The sequence below is a fragment of the Scyliorhinus canicula genome, chromosome 11 (assembly GCF_902713615.1).
Source record: "Scyliorhinus canicula chromosome 11, sScyCan1.1, whole genome shotgun sequence".
In the NCBI taxonomy this organism is placed as follows: domain Eukaryota; kingdom Metazoa; phylum Chordata; class Chondrichthyes; order Carcharhiniformes; family Scyliorhinidae; genus Scyliorhinus; species Scyliorhinus canicula.
In genome coordinates this window covers 146,408,441-146,426,843 of record NC_052156.1, presented here as the reverse complement: position 1 = coordinate 146,426,843, position 18,403 = coordinate 146,408,441, and the positions used below count along the sequence as shown (strand labels likewise).

At 46.0% G+C, this 18,403-nt stretch overlaps 1 protein-coding gene across 1 annotated transcript in view; it reads right to left on the bottom strand.

The window, feature by feature from the left end:
- Positions 1-7,323: 7,323 nt before the first annotated feature.
- rabl2 (RAB, member of RAS oncogene family-like 2) overlaps positions 7,324-18,403 on the bottom strand; it is a 36,860-nt gene continuing 25,780 nt past the window's right edge. The window contains exon 8 of the mRNA XM_038811688.1: positions 7,324-8,522. Coding sequence (XP_038667616.1) covers positions 8,442-8,522 — 81 coding nt within the window. The 3' untranslated portion in view covers positions 7,324-8,441. The remainder of the gene's footprint in view (positions 8,523-18,403) is intronic.

The window sequence follows — 18,403 nt, the reverse complement described above, 5'->3', positions numbered from 1 at the left end:
AAAGGTGCGGAATCCTCCACACCTTCAGGGGCTAGGCCTGCCCCAGAGCGGTTTGCGCCCTGCCGGCCGGCGGGAAAGGGGCTTGGCGCCATGCCAACTGGCGCTGAAGGGCCTCCGCCGGCCGGCGCGAGTCGGCGCATGCGCGAGAGCGCCAGCGTGTGCTGGCGTCATCCCCGCGCATGCACAGAGGGCTTCGCTTCCGCACCGGGAATAGCAGAGCACCACAGCCTCTGGTGTGGAAGGACAGAGCGCCCCCACAGCACAACCCGCCCGTGGATCGGTGGGCCCCAATCACGGGCCAGGCCACTTGCGGGCACTTAGTGACCAAAAGGTTAAGTGGGGTTACTGAGTTACGGGGATAGGGTGGATGTGTAGGCTTAAGTAGGGTGCTCTTTCCAAGGACTGGTGCAGACATGATGGGCCAAATGGCCTGCTTCTGCACTGTAAATTCTATGAGACAGCTTTGCACAAGCAGTTTCGGCTGTAGGATTTTTTAGTCTAACAAAGACAGAAGGATCTGCAGGGTACCCCTAAAATGGTCTCTCTCTCAAAGCAGAATTTCCAAGAGCTCTCTACACAAGAGTCCATTTACCAGTGGCTTTCGTCCTGTAAGCTTTGCTTAATTGGAGATGGAGAAAGTATAAATTAGTGGTTGAAGTGTTCCTCCATTTCTTTTCAGAATTAACTATCAAGTGAAAAACTATTTTCTGTGATGTTAATGTGGGTCGGAATTCTCCTGTGGTCGGGATTCACTTTTCCCGCTGGCCGAGTAACCCCACCAGCAGGTTTCACAGCGGTGTGGGTTGGTTTCTATGGAAAATCTCATTGACAAGAGGCGGGAGAATAGAATCCCGCCACCAGCAAAGAGCGAGCCACCAAGAAACAGGCAGCAGGGGGACTGGAGAAGCCCACCCCTGTGTTAATACTGTTTGTTTTAACATAAAAGACCCCTATTTGTCAGTGAAATCACACCTGGGGTGAAGTATTCTTTCCTCACAGTTTTATGAATTGAAAAATTGTTGGGATCCCATCCGGTTTCCCAATACACATTGGGGCCTGGTCTGGTACCGGAACAGAAGTGATAATGTTTCATTTGAACCGTATGGAGAAATCCCTGTTTGATCATTTCTTTCAGTGCTGGTCTGGTTTCGACGGCTGAGAGCCCAATAGAGTCCAGGAAAAGTCCTGTGCGGGATTCTCTCAGCTCGGAGCCAGGCCAGAGAATCACCGCGACCGGTGCAAATCGCACCACGCCGCCCCAACCCGATGCTCCGCAGAGCAGAGAATCGGCGCCATTGGCGCCGGTGTGGTCGGTGCGGCGCTGGTCGGGGGCCGCTCTACGGGGGACCCCCCCGGCGATTCGCGGCCCAGGATGGGCCGAGCAGCCGTAACAAAAAACCCGAGTCCCGCCGGCGTTCTAACCTGCTCTTAGCCGGCGGGACCTCGGCGTTGAAGGGTCCAGGGGCGACCTGCGGGAGGTGGGGGGGGGGGGGGGGAGTTTGACCCGGGGGGGGTCCTCCGTTGCGGCCTGGCCCACGATCGGGACCCACTGATCGGCGAGCCGGCCTCTCGGGCTGGGGGCCTCCTTTCTTCCGCTCCGGCCCTTTAGCCCTGGGCGATGTTGCGTCGAGGCCGGCGCGGAGAAGGGAGCCATTGCGCATGCGCGCGCTGGCGCCGGTGCCCTGCGCATGGGCAGACACCGCGGCGCCCAGTTGACGCCAGGATCAGCAGCTGGAGCGGCATGCGTCACTCCAGTGCCGTGCTGGCCCCCTGTAGGGGATTGCTGATCCTGGGGCCATGTTGACGCTGTCGAGAAACGCAACGGCGTTTCCAACGGCGTCAACACTTAGCCTCAGGATCAGAGAATCCGCCTCCTATCTCTGCCACTGGCCGAGAAGATGGAAAGACAAAATCCCTCGGCTAATAAAGCCAGGAGAGTAAGACGAGAGGGAATAACTTTAAACTGGTGAATTTGAAACAATTATCAGGAAGACTGACTTTATTCAGATTTTGAAACAAACCTGTCAGACAAGGCAGGAGAAAAGGAATTGCCAATGTTCAGGTGTAGCTGGGCTACGCTTGGTGTTCGGTGGAGAGGGACAGAAGTCAAAGGAGGAAACAGCCTTTTCCCAATAATCTTTCACAGCTGAGATTAGGATCTCTAGCCTGACAGTGATATTTTTGAAAATGACCGCAATGATCAGCGCACAGCATGTGCACACTGAATGGGGCATTCACTGGAGGGAAACACAATAAACTGTGTTCCACCTGTTGAAATGCTCACCGTGGCACCCACTCGCTGCTAAAGGTGGCTTGCGGAATGTCTTACTGCTGTTCTTGGCCCAGGCAAATTGGTGCATGTTTAGCCAGTAACCCTTCACTTTAATCAGTAGGTAAGTAAGTTAATTTCCAGTTAGGCATGCAGGTCAGCAAGGCCTTAAGTTCCTTTTACAGCCTGTGGCATGTTGGCTGATTTCAGATACTAGTGTCTCTGTATTTGCCCTTAGGGAAGGCGTAAAATCAACCAGGGTTCCTGTTTCAATTATCCAATTACTGTCCAATATCCACAGCTCAAAGGGGGCCACCAGCTCAGGACAGGTCTGGACTGGACCCGTGATATCCCAAACAGTGGAAGAGCTATCTGGCATTCATTGTCCAGCCTCATATGTGAAGAATGATCAATTTGTTGAAGTATTGGAGGACAATAGATCCAGGTAGGACAGACAAATTAAACCCCAGCTACAGTACTCCTCGGAGTTCAACAAAACTGAACCCCAACCAAACATCAACTACTCCCCAGACCACAGTCAAACTATACCTCAACTACATCTAAGCTAATTAATGAGGGTAAAAGCCAATAGATTCCCTGGACATGACAGACAGCCTACGCATCGGTTTTGATTTTCAAAAAATCTCTACAGAATCTGGATTCGTTACTTTGATTCCAGTGGATTGCAATGTAAGAGAAAAAGAAAACGGGAAACTGCAGACCTGTTAGAGTGACATCAGGAACAGAGAAAATGCGAGAATCCATTATTAAGGATGTGATAACAAGGTATTCGGAAAATGACTGTTTTATGAAAGGGAAATTATGTTTGACAAATCTCAATTCTTTGAGTGAGTAACTAGAAGGGTAGATAAAGGGGTACAAGTGGATCTAGTATATTTGGATTTTCAAAAGGCTGTTTTCAAATTTCAATAAAGTGGCAAACAAAAGGCTGTTAAAAAGATTCGGACTTACAATTGGGAACAATATATTAGAAAGACAGACTTGCATTTATGCCGCACCTTTCGTGGCCTCAAGACATCCTAAAGCTTCAAAGCCAACAAGTACTTTTTGGAATGTAGTCCTTCTATAATGTGGGATATGCAGGGATGGAGGACTGACAGGAACCAGAGGGTGGGAATGAAGACATAATTTTTGGGATGGCAGAATGTAATTAGTGGTGTGCCTCAAGGATCAGTGCTTGGGGCTCATTTCCTTCCTGTGATGCAGATGATGGAACTGAGTGCAACATATCCAGGTTTGCTGGTGATGTAAAGCTCGGTGGGAAAGTGTGTTGTGAGGAGGATACAAGGGAACTGAAAAGGGACATAGATTAGTTTAGTGATCTGGGAAGTTGACAAATGGAGTACAAAGTGGGGAACCGACTTTGGGAGAAATAATAGAGAAACAAAAGACTTTTTAAAAGGTGAAAGGTTAGTAATTGTTGGTACTCGGAGAGATTTGTATATGAAACACAGTTAACAGGCAGGCACAAGCAACATTGGCAATTCTGGCAAAGGGGTTGGAATCGGAAGCAAGGAAGCCTTGATGCAATTATATAAGACTTTGTGAGACCAAATCTGAAGTACTGTGTACATTATTATCATAGAATTTACAGTACAGAAGGAGGCCATTCGGCCCATCGAGTCTGCACCGGCTCTTGGAAAGAGCACCCTACCCAAAGTCAACACCTCCACCCTATCCCCATAACCCAGTAACCCCACCCAACACTAAAGGGCAATTTTGGACATTAAGGGCAATTTATTATGGCCAATCCACCTAACCTGCACATCTTTGGACTGTGGGAGGAAACCGGAGCACCCGGAGGAAACCCACGCACACACAGGGAGGATGTGCAGACTCCACAAAGTCAGTGACCCAAGCCGGGAATCGAACCTGGGACCCTGGAGCTGTGAAGCAATTGTGCTATCCACAATGCTACCGTGCTGCCCACCATCGGTCTCCTTACTGAAGGAAGGGACTACTTGCCTTAGAAGCGGTAAAACAAAAGGTAGATTAGATTGATTCCTGGGATGTACACACTGCCCTGTTGTGAGAGATTGAGTAGAATGGACGGATTTGGAAGAAAGAGTGGATCTCATTGAAACACATGAAATTCTAAGCGTTGATCCTGGAAATCCCTCTAAGAAGCTACTTCCCATGGTTAATAATAATCTTTATTATTGTTACAACTAGGCTTAGATTAAAATTGCAATGACGTAACTGTGAAAGTCCCCAAGTCACCACGCTCCAGCGCCTGTTCGTGCAAACTGTGGGAGAATTCAGAACATCTAAATTACCTAACAGCACGTTTTTCGGGGCTTGTGGGAGGAAACCGGAGCACCCGGAGGAAACCCGCACAGACACGGGGAGAATGTGCAGACTCTGTAAAGACAGTGACCCAAGCCAGGAATCAAACCTGGGACCCTGGCGCTATGAAGCAACAGTGCTAACCACTGTGCTACCATGCCGTCCGTTAGATCTCAGGATCATGGTGTCCGGATAAGGGGTTGGCCATTTAGAACAGAGATTGAGAGATTTTGTTTTCATTCAGAAGGATGTGAATCTCTGAAATTCTCCACCCCAGAGGACTGTGAATAATCAGGTGGTGAACATATTCAGGACTGAGATCTACAGATTTTTGGACACAAAGGGAATCAAGAGATGTGGGAGGTGGCGTGAAATAGAATTGGGGAGGCAAATTGGGGAACAGGCTTAAATGGTCTACTCCTGCTCATATCTCTAACATCCCCATCTGAACCTCTACATCCCAACTACAAAATGCTTCTTGAAAAGGAACTTGATATTGAATCCATCTGAAAGGTTCAAGCTCAATATGGTGAGGTATACGTACAAATGGTTAAGTAACTGTGATAATGCAAAGACAGGCCCAGCCCCCTGAAGGATCGTGTGTACTGGTCTTGAACAAGGCTAGAGCTGAAGTTGGGCAGCAAGGTAGCACAAGTGGATAGTACTATGGCTTTACAGCGCCAGGGTCTCAGGTTCGATTCCCTGCTGGGTTACTGTCTGTGTGGAGTCTGCACGTTCTCCCTGTGTTTGTATGGGTTTCCTCTGGGTGCTCTGGTTTTCTCCCACAGTCCAAAGATGTGCAGGTTCAGTGGATTGACCATGATAAATTGCCCTTAGTGACCAAAAAGGTTAGGAAGGGTTATTGGGTCACAGGGATAGAGTGGAAGTGAGGGCTTAAGTGGGCTGGTTTAGCTCACAAGGCTAAATCGCTGGCTTATAAAGCAGACCAAGCAGGCCAGCAGCACGGTTTGATTCCCGTACCAGCCTCCCCGGACAGGCGCCGGAATGTGGCGACTAGGGGCTTTTCACAGTAACTTCATTGAAGCCTACTCGTGACAATAAAGCGATTTTCATTTTCAAGTGGGTCGGTGCAGACTCGATGGGCTGAATGGCCTCCTTCTGTACTGTATGTTCTAAGTTCAGGCTAATTCACAGATTTCCTGAGCAGCAGAGACTTTCAGTATTGAATGCTTGCTCCAGGTTTTTGAACAATCAGGGATTTAAATTCTCTGGAAAATTGCCCAACACAAAGTATTACTGACTCTGCAGAATTGCCACTCACATAATGCGTCAAAAGTCTGAAGTCATTTTATAACAATATTAAGAAGTCAAAAAGTAATTTACACATAAACATTGAAACAAGTTCAAATGCTGGGTCACGGCCTGAGATCTGTGCCGGAATCAAATATTTTGTTTAAGGAAAAATTATTTTAAAACACCAAAAAGCTCCATCATTTGAGGGTGGCACGGTGGTTAGCACTGGGACTGCGATGCTGAGGACCCGGGTTCGAATCCCGGCCCTGGGTCACTGTCTGTGTGGAGTTTGCACATTCTCCCCATGTCTGCATGTCTTTCACCCCCACAACCCAAAGATGTGCAGGTTAGGTGGACTGGCCACGTAAATTGCCCTTTAATTGGAAAAAAAATAATTGGATACTCTAAATTTTTTTTTTTTTAAAAGCTCCATCAGCGTTTTTATATGATCAAGTTCACTTCTGTGAATACACAGGAGGCCACTGGTATCATTGCACCGAGCCCACCTTAAAGTGCAGGTCACTCAAGCACAGCGCCCGCCTGGTCATTCAGACACAACCTGCCAATGTGCACATGCATTTTAAGCCAGCAACGAAAACACAGACTTTTTTTTGATGATTTCTAAGTTATCAGACTTTCCATTTGATAACTCATCAAGCGATTATCTGAATATTGTTGCCTGGGCAGGGAAACGTTTGCTCTCAGCCACGAGAGGGTCTTATCTTGGACAGAGAGTGAAGCTCCCTCTAGAATGTCCCATCAAACACTCCCAGGACAGGTTTAACATGGATTAGATGCAGTGTGAAGCTCCCTTTCCACGGTCTCAACAATCCACATGATACTATTGTGACTTTTCCTGGACAACAGACTCCTGCTCACTGACAGATCAAGGTCACTCCCATGTTGTGGATCCATCTCCAGTAGTAACTGGATTGAGACTACCCTAAACTCATCTCACATAGAACCCAAAAGGAGAGGGCTTGGGGTTCAAAAATGATCTATTGAAACCATTGGCCAGGTTTATTGGAGAAAGCATCAGTCCCCTTCTCCTCTTTACATTTCAATACAATCACCAAACTAACTAAAGGAATATTTGGGTTGAAACCAAGTGGGCCTGGAACCTTTGGTCAGAGATCTGCCTGCTTGTCACAGAGTGCTGATATTGCTTCCCTGCCCAAAGTAGGTGCTGGTTCTTTGTGGTACATTATGCAGGTCCCAGATTCTCTCACCAGTCTCAACCAAGTGATCCTTGTTACTATGTGTTCCTCAGCAGTAGGCTATGCAAGTTGAGAAAATATCACAGGCAAGACGGTTCAACCTGGGTCCAGACACCCCACTGATTAATCTCAGTGGCCGAGGGGAACAGATCATTTGTTGGCAAGTCTCATTGTGCCCTGGCTGAGATCTGAGTAGGGAATTGGAGCTGGGCCGAGGTGCTCTGTGTCATGCTGAACCACTGCTTTGTAAATGTTTTCATTGCAGACAATAAACCCCAGAGAGCAATCGGATATTTATTAATTAATGCCACACTGAGCTGACACACAGAAAGGAGAGATGAGCAATACAAACTACATCAAACATAAACATACAGATTGCAACAAAGCAGAACTTGCTCTTTTAACCTTCCCCACCCTTCTGAAGATGCAGACTCTCACTGGGGTATGGATTCTATGGGCATTACCCTCTCCACGGTACTTTGTTCAAAGGGACCAGAGACGGTTTGTGGGCAAACTGCTCCATGTCCAGTGGATGACAGCCGAAGGTAATGATACATTCACCATATATCTGTGCGCGCGCACACACACAAAGATTCGGAGCAGAACCTCCTGCTTTTCCTCCCGTTCATAATTCAGTGGTACTCAAAATAGTCACCTGACACTTGTTTTGGCAAAGATCGGCTAAACCAGTGGCTGGGATTGCCAGCACCACAACAAGTGGTGCATTTTCCCATCCACTGACCAAAGAACTCAAAACTGCTGATCTTTTTCACCTTAACCTGTGTTTCTAACTTGCAGCAGACAGGGTAGGTGGTGGTGGTTGGGGGCTGGGGGGGGGTCCCATCCAGGGAACACACGACTCTGAGACTTCATCGGCTTTGACACTCTGCACAGCAACTTCACCAAGTAAAACAAAGCCCGCAGAGAGAGTCAAACAGAGAGGATCACACAATACACAGCAATTTATAATTGATTCTTCCAGTCCAGGGTCACTATAACACACAGTCCTGGTAGTGGGGAACAGTTCAGCACACGACTACTTGCTAACACGAGAAAAGATGTAGACATGTCATTGTACATAAATATCAGTTACAAGACATTGTGTCCTACTCATTTATCTTCCATCTCACCCAAAATATTGAGTGACTGTCCTTTCTCTTCAATAGGTGGAATCCCGAGCCAGAGAGTGAGGAGGGTATGGGAGAATAAAACCCCACCCAAGCCTGCAATACAATTTGCCATCACTGTTGTGTTTCAGACAAGCTCCTTGTTCAGTCTCTACAGATGGGTGTTAAAGGTTGCAAGGTCAGAGCGGAGTCTCTTCCTGCAATGTTCAACAGAACGCATCTGAGTCTTCACTCCAATATCAAGGCTCCTCCTCTCTGGAAACAGTGTCATGGTGATTGGGATTTCTCTTCTTTTGATTGGTCATCATTCTTGGCAGCAGTATTCTCCTTTGCTTCCAGATCAAAGTTCTGGTGAGGGAGGAATAAGAAAAAGTGAGGCTGGTGTGCACAAGTTAGGCCCATGTACATTTCATCAAACCGCTGCAAGAGCCTAAGAGCCGTGCCCACTCTCCATAGCTATGTATCAGTCCCAAATTCATCTCCCTGCCTCGCTCCCTCCATTTCCCTGCATCAATAAAAACTAATCTCACTGACTCACCATCTCCACGTAGCCTTATATCAGCCCCAAACTAATCCATTGCCCTATTCTCTCCCTAATGTGACAAATCTCAAATTAATTCCACTGCCCTACGCTCTCCCCATTTTGACACAATGGCACTGAAGGAATGATGATATATTTCCGAGCTAAAAGGGTGTGATTTCTGGAGTTCTCACACATCTGTGGCCCTTGTCCAGGAGGTGGAGCTTGCGGGTTTGCGAGGTGCTGTCAAAGAAACCCCGATGAATTACTACAGTGCAACCTGTGGCAAGTATGCATTGCAGCCTCAGGGCAGTGGTAATGGAGAGTGTGAAGGTTTAAAATAATGGTAAATTGCTTTGTCCTGGACATCCTGAATTCTTCTCCAGGATAATTACAATTCCATTCTATAAAATAAGCTGCTGATCACCCAACTTCCAATCCTGGCCACCATACCAGATAGCGTTGTAAATGTTCCCAATTTTCAAGGGCTTTTCCCGAGCCTTTCAAAACCACCATAGGTCCACACCTCAAAACACCCTTTTGTTGTGCTGGAGAATATTGCCTCCTCTTCAACATGTATGCTCTTGATTAAACAGTGGCCCAGCGCAGTTACTCAGAGTGAATAAACAGTGACTCTGTACAGTTACAGTGAGTGACCTTCACCCTGAATAAACAGTGACTGTATAGTTAGTGAGTGACCCTCACTCTGAATGAACAGTGCCTCTGTACAGTTACATAGTGAGTGACCCTCGCCCTGAATAGACAGTGACTCTGTACAGTTACATAGTGAGTGACCCTCACCCTGAATAAACAGTGACTGTATAGTTACTGAGTGACCCTCACTCTGAATAAACAGTGACTCTGTACAGTTACAGTGAGTGACCCTCACTCTGAATAAACAGTGACTCTGTACAGTTACAGTGAGTGACCCTCACTCTGAATAAACAGTGACTCTGTATAGTTACATAGTGAGTGACCCTCGCCCTGAATAGACAGTGACTCTGTACAGTTACATAGTGAGTGACCCTCACCCTGAATAAACAGTGACTCTGTACAGTTACATAGTGAGTGACCCTCACCCTGAATAAACAGTGACTGTATAGTTACTGAGTGACCCTCACTCTGAATAAACAGTGACTCTGTACAGTTACAGTGAGTGACCCTCACTCTGAATAAACAGTGACTCTGTACAGTTACAGTGAGTGACCCTCACTTTGAATAAACAGTGACTCTGTACAGTAACACTGTGAGTGACCCTCACTCTGAATAAACAGTGACTCTGTACAGTTACAGTGAGTGACCCTCACTCTGAATAAACAGTGACTCTGTACAGTAACACTGTGAGTGACCCTCACTCTGAATAAACAGTGACTCTGTACAGTTACAGTGAGTGACCCTCACTCTGAATAAACAGTGACTCTGTACAGTTACACAGTGAGTGACCTTCACCCTGAATAGACAGTGACTCTGTACAGTTACAGTGAGTGACCCTCACTCTGAATAAACAGTGACTCTGTACAGTTACACTGTGAGTGACCCTCACCCTGTTTAAACAGTGACTCTGTACAGTTACACAGTGAGTGACCCTCACCCTGGAAAAACAGTGACTCTGTACAGTTACACAGTGAGTGACCCTCACTCTGAATATACAGTGACTCTGTACAGTTACACAGTGAGTGACCCTCATCCTGAATAAGCTATGACTCGGAGTTACACAATGAATGACCCTCACCTTGAATAAAGAATGACTCTGCTGGGGCAACACGGTGATGGAGTGGTTAGCACTGCTGCCTCACAGCGCCGAGGTCGCAGGTTCAATCCCGGCCCTGGGTCACTGGCCGTGTGGTGTTTGCACATTCTCCCCGTGTTTGCATGAGATTCGCTCCCACAACTCAAAGATGTGCAGAGTAGGTGGAGTGGCCACGCTAAATTTGCCCTTAATTAGAATTAATGAATTTAGTATCTAAATTTATTTAAAAAGAGAGTGACTCTGTACAGTTACAGTGAGTGACCCTCATCCTGAATAAACAGTGACTGTACAGTGAGTGACCCTCACTCTGAATAAACAGTCACTCTGTACAGTTAGTGAGTGACCCTCATCCTGAATAAACAGTGACTCTGTACAGTTACATAGTGAGTGACCCTCACTCTGAATAAACAGTGACTGTACAGTAACAGTGAGTGACCCTCACTCTGAATAAACAGTCACTCTCTACAGTAACAGTGAGTGACCCTCACTCTGAATAAAGTCACTCTGTACAGTAACAGTGAGTGACTCTCCTTCTGAATAAACAGTGACTCTGTACAGTAACAGTGAGTGACCCTCACTCTGTATAAACAGTGGCTCTGTACAGTTACACAGTGAGTGACCCTCACTCTGAATAAACAGTGGCTCTGTACAGTAACAGTGAGTGACCTTCACTTTAAATAAACAGTGGCTCTGTACAGTGACACTGTGACCTTCACTCTGAATAAAGTGACTCTGTACAGTTACTGTGAGTGACCCTCACTCTGAATAAACAGTGACTCTGTACAGTTACACAGTGAGTGACCTTCACCCTGAATAGACAGTGACTCTGTACAGTTACAGTGAGTGACCCTCACTCTGAATAAACAGTGACTCTGTACAGTTACACTGTGAGTGACCCTCACCCTGTTTAAACAGTGACTCTGTACAGTTACACAGTGAGTGACCCTCACCCTGGAAAAACAGTGACTCTGTACAGTTACACAGTGAGTGACCCTCACTCTGAATAAACAGTCACTCTGTACAGTTAGTGAGTGACCCTCATCCTGAATAAACAGTGACTCTGTACAGTTACATAGTGAGTGACCCTCACTCTGAATAAACAGTGACTGTACAGTAACAGTGAGTGACCCTCACTCTGAATAAACAGTCACTCTCTACAGTAACAGTGAGTGACCCTCACTCTGAATAAAGTCACTCTGTACAGTAACAGTGAGTGACTCTCCTTCTGAATAAACAGTGACTCTGTACAGTAACAGTGAGTGACCCTCACTCTGTATAAACAGTGGCTCTGTACAGTTACACAGTGAGTGACCCTCACTCTGAATAAACAGTGGCTCTGTACAGTAACAGTGAGTGACCTTCACTTTAAATAAACAGTGGCTCTGTACAGTGACACTGTGAGTGACCTTCACTCTGAATAAAGTGACTCTGTACAGTTACTGTGAGTGACCCTCACTCTGAATAAACAGTGACTCTGTACAGTTACACAGTGAGTGACCTTCACCCTGAATAGACAGTGACTCTGTACAGTTACAGTGAGTGACCCTCACTCTGAATAAACAGTGACTCTGTACAGTTACACTGTGAGTGACCCTCACCCTGTTTAAACAGTGACTCTGTACAGTTACACAGTGAGTGACCCTCACCCTGGAAAAACAGTGACTCTGTACAGTTACACAGTGAGTGACCCTCACTCTGAATATACAGTGACTCTGTACAGTTACACAGTGAGTGACCCTCATCCTGAATAAGCTATGACTCGGAGTTACACAATGAATGACCCTCACCTTGAATAAAGAATGACTCTGCTGGGGCAACACGGTGATGCAGTGGTTAGCACTGCTGCCTCACAGCGCCGAGGTCGCAGGTTCAATCCCGGCCCTGGGTCACTGGCCGTGTGGTGTTTGCACATTCTCCCCGTGTTTGCATGAGTTTCGCTCCCACAACCCAAAGATGTGCAGAGTAGGTGGAGTGGCCACGCTAAATTTGCCCTTAATTAGAATTAATGAATTTAGTATCTAAATTTATTTAAAAAGAGAGTGACTCTGTACAGTTACAGTGAGTGACCCTCATCCTGAATAAACAGTGACTGTACAGTGAGTGACCCTCACTCTGAATAAACAGTGACTGTATAGAGATTGACCCTCACTCTGAATAAACAGTCACTCTGTACAGTTAGTGAGTGACCCTCATCCTGAATAAACAGTGACTCTGTACAGTTACATAGTGAGTGACCCTCACTCTGAATAAACAGTGACTGTACAGTAACAGTGAGTGACCCTCACTCTGAATAAACAGTCACTCTCTACAGTAACAGTGAGTGACCCTCACTCTGAATAAACAGTCACTCTGTACAGTAACAGTGAGTGACTCTCCTTCTGAATAAACAGTGACTCTGTACAGTAACAGTGAGTGACCCTCACTCTGTATAAACAGTGGCTCTGTACAGTTACACAGTGAGTGACCCTCACTCTGAATAAACAGTGGCTCTGTACAGTTACACAGTGAGTGACCCTCACTCTGAATAAACAGTGGCTCTGTAAAGTTAGTGACTGACCCTCACTCTGAATAAACAATTACTCTGTACAGTTACACTGTGAGTGGCCCTCACCCTGGAAAAACAGTGACTCTGTACAGTTACACAGTGAGTGACCCTCACTCTGAATATACAGTGACTCTGTACAGTTACACAGTGAGTGACCCTCATCCTGAATAAGCTATGACTCGGAGTTACACAATGAATGACCCTCACCTTGAATAAAGAATGACTCTGCTGGGGCAACACGGTGATGGAGTGGTTAGCACTGCTGCCTCACAGCGCCGAGGTCGCAGGTTCAATCCCGGCCCTGGGTCACTGGCCGTGTGGTGTTTGCACATTCTCCCTGTGTTTGCATGAGTTTCGCTCCCACAACTCAAAGATGTGCAGAGTAGGTGGAGTGGCCACGCTAAATTTGCCCTTAATTAGAATTAATGAATTTAGTATCTAAATTTATTTAAAAAGAGAGTGACTCTGTACAGTTACAGTGAGTGACCCTCATCCTGAATAAACAGTGACTGTACAGTGAGTGACCCTCACTCTGAATAAACAGTGACTGTATAGAGAGTGACCCTCACTCTGAATAAACAGTCACTCTGTACAGTTAGTGAGTGACCCTCATCCTGAATAAACAGTGACTCTGTACAGTTACATAGTGAGTGACCCTCACTCTGAATAAACAGTGACTGTACAGTAACAGTGAGTGACCCTCACTCTGAATAAACAGTCACTCTCTACAGTAACAGTGAGTGACCCTCACTCTGAATAAACAGTCACTCTGTACAGTAACAGTGAGTGACTCTCCTTCTGAATAAACAGTGACTCTGTACAGTAACAGTGAGTGACCCTCACTCTGTATAAACAGTGGCTCTGTACAGTTACACAGTGAGTGACCCTCACTCTGAATAAACAGTGGCTCTGTACAGTAACAGTGAGTGACCCTCACTTTAAATAAACAGTGGCTCTGTACAGTGACACTGTGAGTGACCTTCACTCTGAATAAACAGTGACTCTGTACAGTTACTGTGAGTGACCCTCACTCTGAATAAACAGTGACTCTGTACAGTTACACAGTGAGTGACCTTCACCCTGAATAGACAGTGACTCTGTACAGTTACAGTGAGTGACCCTCACTCTGAATAAACAGTGACTCTGTACAGTTACACTGTGAGTAACCCTCACCCTGTTTAAACAGTGACTCTGTACAGTTACACAGTGAGTGACCCTCACCCTGGAAAAACAGTGACTCTGTACAGTTACACAGTGAGTGACCCTCACTCTGAATATACAGTGACTCTGTACAGTTACACAGTGAGTGACCCTCATCCTGAATAAGCTATGACTCGGAGTTACACAATGAATGACCCTCACCTTGAATAAAGAATGACTCTGCTGGGGCAACACGGTGATGCAGTGGTTAGCACTGCTGCCTCACAGCGCCGAGGTCGCAGGTTCAATCCCGGCCCTGGGTCACTGGCCGTGTGGTGTTTGCACATTCTCCCCGTGTTTGCATGAGTTTCGCTCCCACAACCCAAAGATGTGCAGAGTAGGTGGAGTGGCCACGCTAAATTTGCCCTTAATTAGAATTAATGAATTTAGTATCTAAATTTATTTAAAAAGAGAGTGACTCTGTACAGTTACAGTGAGTGACCCTCATCCTGAATAAACAGTGACTGTACAGTGAGTGACCCTCACTCTGAATAAACAGTGACTGTATAGAGATTGACCCTCACTCTGAATAAACAGTCACTCTGTACAGTTAGTGAGTGACCCTCATCCTGAATAAACAGTGACTCTGTACAGTTACATAGTGAGTGACCCTCACTCTGAATAAACAGTGACTGTACAGTAACAGTGAGTGACCCTCACTCTGAATAAACAGTCACTCTCTACAGTAACAGTGAGTGACCCTCACTCTGAATAAACAGTCACTCTGTACAGTAACAGTGAGTGACTCTCCTTCTGAATAAACAGTGACTCTGTACAGTAACAGTGAGTGACCCTCACTCTGTATAAACAGTGGCTCTGTACAGTTACACAGTGAGTGACCCTCACTCTGAATAAACAGTGGCTCTGTACAGTTACACAGTGAGTGACCCTCACTCTGAATAAACAGTGGCTCTGTAAAGTTAGTGACTGACCCTCACTCTGAATAAACAATTACTCTGTACAGTTACACTGTGAGTGGCCCTCACCCTGGAAAAACAGTGACTCTGTACAGTTACACAGTGAGTGACCCTCACTCTGAATATACAGTGACTCTGTACAGTTACACAGTGAGTGACCCTCATCCTGAATAAGCTATGACTCGGAGTTACACAATGAATGACCCTCACCTTGAATAAAGAATGACTCTGCTGGGGCAACACGGTGATGGAGTGGTTAGCACTGCTGCCTCACAGCGCCGAGGTCGCAGGTTCAATCCCGGCCCTGGGTCACTGGCCGTGTGGTGTTTGCACATTCTCCCTGTGTTTGCATGAGTTTCGCTCCCACAACTCAAAGATGTGCAGAGTAGGTGGAGTGGCCACGCTAAATTTGCCCTTAATTAGAATTAATGAATTTAGTATCTAAATTTATTTAAAAAGAGAGTGACTCTGTACAGTTACAGTGAGTGACCCTCATCCTGAATAAACAGTGACTGTACAGTGAGTGACCCTCACTCTGAATAAACAGTGACTGTATAGAGAGTGACCCTCACTCTGAATAAACAGTCACTCTGTACAGTTAGTGAGTGACCCTCATCCTGAATAAACAGTGACTCTGTACAGTTACATAGTGAGTGACCCTCACTCTGAATAAACAGTGACTGTACAGTAACAGTGAGTGACCCTCACTCTGAATAAACAGTCACTCTCTACAGTAACAGTGAGTGACCCTCACTCTGAATAAACAGTCACTCTGTACAGTAACAGTGAGTGACTCTCCTTCTGAATAAACAGTGACTCTGTACAGTAACAGTGAGTGACCCTCACTCTGTATAAACAGTGGCTCTGTACAGTTACACAGTGAGTGACCCTCACTCTGAATAAACAGTGGCTCTGTACAGTAACAGTGAGTGACCCTCACTTTAAATAAACAGTGGCTCTGTACAGTGACACTGTGAGTGACCTTCACTCTGAATAAACAGTGACTCTGTACAGTTACTGTGAGTGACCCTCACTCTGAATAAACAGTGACTCTGTACAGTTACACAGTGAGTGACCTTCACCCTGAATAGACAGTGACTCTGTACAGTTACAGTGAGTGACCCTCACTCTGAATAAACAGTGACTCTGTACAGTTACACTGTGAGTGACCCTCACCCTGTTTAAACAGTGACTCTGTACAGTTACACAGTGAGTGACCCTCACCCTGGAAAAACAGTGACTCTGTACAGTTACACAGTGAGTGACCCTCACTCTGAATATACAGTGACTCTGTACAGTTACACAGTGAGTGACCCTCATCCTGAATAAGCTATGACTCGGAGTTACACAATGAATGACCCTCACCTTGAATAAAGAATGACTCTGCTGGGGCAACACGGTGATGCAGTGGTTAGCACTGCTGCCTCACAGCGCCGAGGTCGCAGGTTCAATCCCGGCCCTGGGTCACTGGCCGTGTGGTGTTTGCACATTCTCCCCGTGTTTGCATGAGTTTCGCTCCCACAACCCAAAGATGTGCAGAGTAGGTGGAGTGGCCACGCTAAATTTGCCCTTAATTAGAATTAATGAATTTAGTATCTAAATTTATTTAAAAAGAGAGTGACTCTGTACAGTTACAGTGAGTGACCCTCATCCTGAATAAACAGTGACTGTACAGTGAGTGACCCTCACTCCGAATAAACAGTGACTGTATAGAGATTGACCCTCACTCTGAATAAACAGTCACTCTGTACAGTTAGTGAGTGACCCTCATCCTGAATAAACAGTGACTCTGTACAGTTACATAGTGAGTGACCCTCACTCTGAATAAACAGTGACTGTACAGTAACAGTGAGTGACCCTCACTCTGAATAAACAGTCACTCTCTACAGTAACAGTGAGTGACCCTCACTCTGAATAAACAGTCACTCTGTACAGTAACAGTGAGTGACTCTCCTTCTGAATAAACAGTGACTCTGTACAGTAACAGTGAGTGACCCTCACTCTGTATAAACAGTGGCTCTGTACAGTTACACAGTGAGTGACCCTCACTCTGAATAAACAGTGGCTCTGTACAGTTACACAGTGAGTGACCCTCACTCTGAATAAACAGTGGCTCTGTAAAGTTAGTGACTGACCCTCACTCTGAATAAACAATTACTCTGTACAGTTACACTGTGAGTGGCCCTCACTCTGAATAAACAGTGGTTCTGTACAGTTACACAGTGAGTGACCCTCACTCTGAATAAACAGTGACTCTGTACAGTTACACAGTGAGTGACCCTCACTCTGAATAAACAGTGGCTCTGTACAGTTATACAATGAGTGGCCCTCACTCTGAATAAACAGTGGCTCTGCACAGTTACACTGTCAGTGACCCTCATTCTGAATAAACAGTGACTCTGTACAGTAACAGTGAGTGACTCTCCTTCTGAATAAACAGTGACTCTGTACAGTAACAGTGAGTGACCCTCACTCTGTATAAACAGTGGCTCTGTACAGTTACACAGTGAGTGACCCTCACTCTGAATAAACAGTGGCTCTGTACAGTTACACTGTGAGTGACCTTCACTCTGAATAAACAGTGACTCTGTACAGTTACTGTGAGTGACCCTCACTCTGAATAAACAGTGACTCTGTACAGTTACACAGTGAGTGACCCTCACTCTGAATAAACAGTGATTCTGTACAGTTACACTGAGTGACCCTCACTGAATAAACAGTGACTCTGTACAGTTACACTGTGAGTGACCCTCACTCTGAATAAACAGTGACTCTGTACAGTTACACAGTGAGTGACCTCACTCTGAATAAACAGTGGCTCTGTACAGTTAGTGACTGACCATCACTCTGAATAAACAATTACTCTGTACAGTTACACTGTGAGTGGCCCTCACTCTGAATAAACAGTGACTCTGTACAGTTACACTGTGAGTGACCCTCACTCTGAATAAACAGTGACTCTGTACAGTTACACAGTGAGTGACCCTCACTCTGAATAAACAGTGGCTCTGTACAGTTAGTGACTGACCCTCACTCTGAATAAACAATTACTCTGTACAGTTACACTGTGAGTGGCCCTCACCCTGAATAAACAGTGACTCTGTACAGTTACACAGTGAGTGACCCTCACTCTGAATAAACAGTGGTTCTGTACAGTTACACAGTGAGTGACCCTCACTCTGAATAAACAGTGACTCTGTACAGTTACACAGTGAGTGACCCTCACTCTGAATAAACAGTGGCTCTGTACAGTTATACAATGAGTGGCCCTCACTCTGAATAAACAGTGGCTCTGCA